The sequence below is a fragment of the Lactuca sativa genome, chromosome 6 (assembly GCF_002870075.4).
Source record: "Lactuca sativa cultivar Salinas chromosome 6, Lsat_Salinas_v11, whole genome shotgun sequence".
NCBI classification, from domain to species: domain Eukaryota; kingdom Viridiplantae; phylum Streptophyta; class Magnoliopsida; order Asterales; family Asteraceae; genus Lactuca; species Lactuca sativa.
In genome coordinates this window covers 93,063,722-93,066,872 of record NC_056628.2, presented here as the reverse complement: position 1 = coordinate 93,066,872, position 3,151 = coordinate 93,063,722, and the positions used below count along the sequence as shown (strand labels likewise).

Genomic DNA, 3,151 nt, shown 5'->3' with positions numbered 1-3,151 from the left:
CCATAAACTAGGGTGTAAGGCAAAGAGGCTCCATAATCAACTCATGGGCAGATACTTTATGCTTCTCAAGACCATAATATGCTTAGATCCGAAGTAGCAACTTCAAATCTGGCTTCTAACTCAAAAGGGGTAGCTAATCATGGCTAAAAGCCCCTAAAACTCACAACCATAATAGATCTAAAGGAGGGAAACGACTTAATACCTTCAATAACTCAGAAGTTTCCCCAATCTTTAGATCTAAGGCCAATCCTTGAAGCTTCAATGATTCCCCTTCTTCTTCTTCCTTCAAATCACTCAAGGATAGCTTGGAAGCTTGAATAGGCAACAATGGGGTTTAGGGTTCGATGTTCTAGGTGAAAGAGGCAGTAAAGGAGCCCTAGGGGAGAGAATGAGACGTTTAAATAGGCTCCAAGTCCCGAATTCAGGGTTTTCCTCGCACAGACCAGACTCGCCGAGTCCCCTTGGCCGACTCGCCGAGTCGGTCACTTACTCCTCGACCCGGATCCCGCTCGGACTCGCTGAGTTCCTCCTTGGACTCGTCGAGTCTCCCCTTAAAGTTAAGGTTTTCTTTCCTTTCTTGGCCTTCAAAACTTTGGTTGTTACAAGATTTGCCTCAAACCGAATAGCCCGAGCCATTTCAAGAAGATGCCTATGCTTCTGTTCCACAACCCCATTTTGTTGTGGGGTGTGAGGACACGTGGTCTCTAAAATAATGCCTTGTTTTTCATAGAAAGCTCTCATCTGATTAAATGTAAACTCACCTCCATTATCACACCTAAAACGCTTGATTTTATTTCCGAATTGTCTCTCAACCACGTTATGAAAACTTATTAAACACGTGCTAGCCTCACTTTTCTGTTTGATCAAGTATACCCAAACGGATCTACTGTAATCATCAACCAAGGTGAGAAAATAATTTGCACGTGACAGTGATGGTGTTCTATAACCTCCCCAAATGTTACAGTGTATCATATCAAAACAGTCAATTGTTTTTATGGAGCTCTTTGGAAAAGGTAGTTTTGCAAATTTTGCTCTATTACATGAGTCACAAACATTATTTTCGGAATCAAAATTGATGTTTCTAAAAAAGTTCACATGAGACAATTTTACATTTGATGAGTGCCCAAGTCTCTTGTGCCATGTGTTGGATGTTACTGTCATTGCCTTCCTTTCTCCTTTTAAAACTTTTATTCGATAGAGACCATTAATACAATTACCCGCTCCAATCAAGCTCCTCGTTCTCAATCCATGCATTACAAAGAAATCAGGAAAGAAGGTGATTGCACAATGCAAATCTCTTGTTAGACGTCTAACTGATAAAAGGTTACATTTAAAGTTTGGGATATATAAGGCCCCGTTTATTTTTATTCCTCCTTTAAGAAAAACCTCACCGTTCCCTTTTACGGGAACAATTATCCCGTTGGCAACAGTGACAGGAGTTTCATTTTCATTCGTGGTGATGTTTCCGAGCACCTCCCTTTGACAAATCATGTGCTCGGTTGCACTCGAGTCTATGACACCCCAATTATCATCAAACGTACCTGCCATGTTGGCCTGAGGAGTCTTCTATTCTAGGTTTCGTTCCTTGTAGTCACTAAAAAATTTCAAGAACATACCATATTGTTCATTACTTAGTCCAGGAACAGGATTGGGTACAAGATCGGCGAAAGCTGCTTTTGGTTTGAAATTTCCTTTCTTTGTCTTTCCAGGCCACCAATCGGGATACCCGATTCGCTCAAAACATCCGTCCCGACTATGCCCACCTTTTCCACAATGTGTATAGTTTTCTGCTTTGTTCGTTAAGCCCCCTTTTTCGTTTTTCTGCCACGGTTTCTTCTGTGGCCGACTTTCTTTTCTATTGACCTGTAAGGCAGCCATTTCTGTGGTTGTCTTCTTCCCGGTTGTCACATTTCTTTGATGTTCATCTTCGACCACTATGTGATAAGAATTACTCAAATTTGGTGTAGGCTTCATTGCTAGTATTTTTGTATGGATGAAAGCAAAGTCGCTATCAATACCCAAAAGGAACTCATATAGGCGCTCTTTCTCCCTTAATTCAACCAACTTCTTTCCCACCTCACACTTGTAACCATTACATGTACAGCGTGGGGTGGGTAGGACAGTGTTTATTTCATCCCAAATTCTTCTCAACCTCGTAAAATAAGCTGAAACTGTGACTCCATCTTGTCGAGTTGCATTGAGAACCTGCTTCAATTCATAGGCTCTCGGTGAACTTTCTTTTCCAAAACATTCGATCAGATCCTTCCAGATCTCGGCTGCTGTATGTGCGTATTTCACGCTCGCACATATTTCCTTCTCCATTGCAGTTGTGAGCCACCCCTTGACCATAGCATCGCACCGCATCCATGCCATGTAAACTTTATCGGTGCTTTCTGGTTTCTCGATAGATCCATCGATGAACCCAATTTTGTTTTTGGCATACAATAAATTTGTCATTTCTTGCACCCAGTCGTTGAAATTATTGTCTGTCAGCCCTTCATTGACCTGCATTTGTCTTGGAAAATCTGACGGATGGAGATAGAGTGGTGAATTCAGATCGATTTGATCATTGTTTTTCGACTCTCCTTCTCCGGCCATTAGGGTTTTTGGGTAAGGATCTTAGTTTTGAACGGCCGACTCTGATACCATGAAGAAAAAGGTAATCAGAGAGACAATATTACATGAATCTCTATAAAGCTCTCTATATTTCAAAAGGCAAAAACATACGATTGCAATAAATAGCAAAGGAATAAGTTAAATAAGGCCACAAATCAATCAATCCCTAAGAATGACGCGGTGACAGGGAAAGATAAAGAAGGAAACAATATGACTAATTCCAATAAATTCTTCATCTTGATTGCTTCCAAAGTCATCATCAGATGAAACCAAAATTCTGCTAAATCGAATTGCGCAAATCTTAAACAAATTGTTACGAATTAGTGATTGATTGTTGAAATCGATATATGTTTTATAATATTGAAACATAATAGATCTCAATCTTACAATAATATGAAAAACGTAATTAACAATTTAAGGCTTCTATGAAACAAGACGTCATATATAGATTGTCATCCAAACTAAGGGATTAAAAGTAGAATAGTGACTAAACTACCCCTCATAATTTAGTTAAGCGCCTTAATCAACATTAATC

At 39.9% G+C, this 3,151-nt stretch overlaps 1 protein-coding gene across 1 annotated transcript; it reads right to left on the bottom strand.

The window, feature by feature from the left end:
* Nucleotides 1-1,566: 1,566 nt before the first annotated feature.
* Nucleotides 1,567-2,598, bottom strand: LOC111895951 (uncharacterized). Its single transcript, XM_023892006.1, has one exon. The coding sequence runs from the start codon at nt 2,596-2,598 to the stop codon at nt 1,567-1,569; it is 1,032 nt and encodes a 343-aa protein (XP_023747774.1).
* Between the last annotated feature and the right edge of the window lie 553 nt (nt 2,599-3,151).

What these genes read in the sequence shown, in the direction of transcription:
- LOC111895951 (XM_023892006.1), bottom strand. Translation starts at nt 2,598, where the DNA reads ATGGCCGGAGAAGGAGAGTCGAAAAACAATGATCAAATCGATCTGAAT.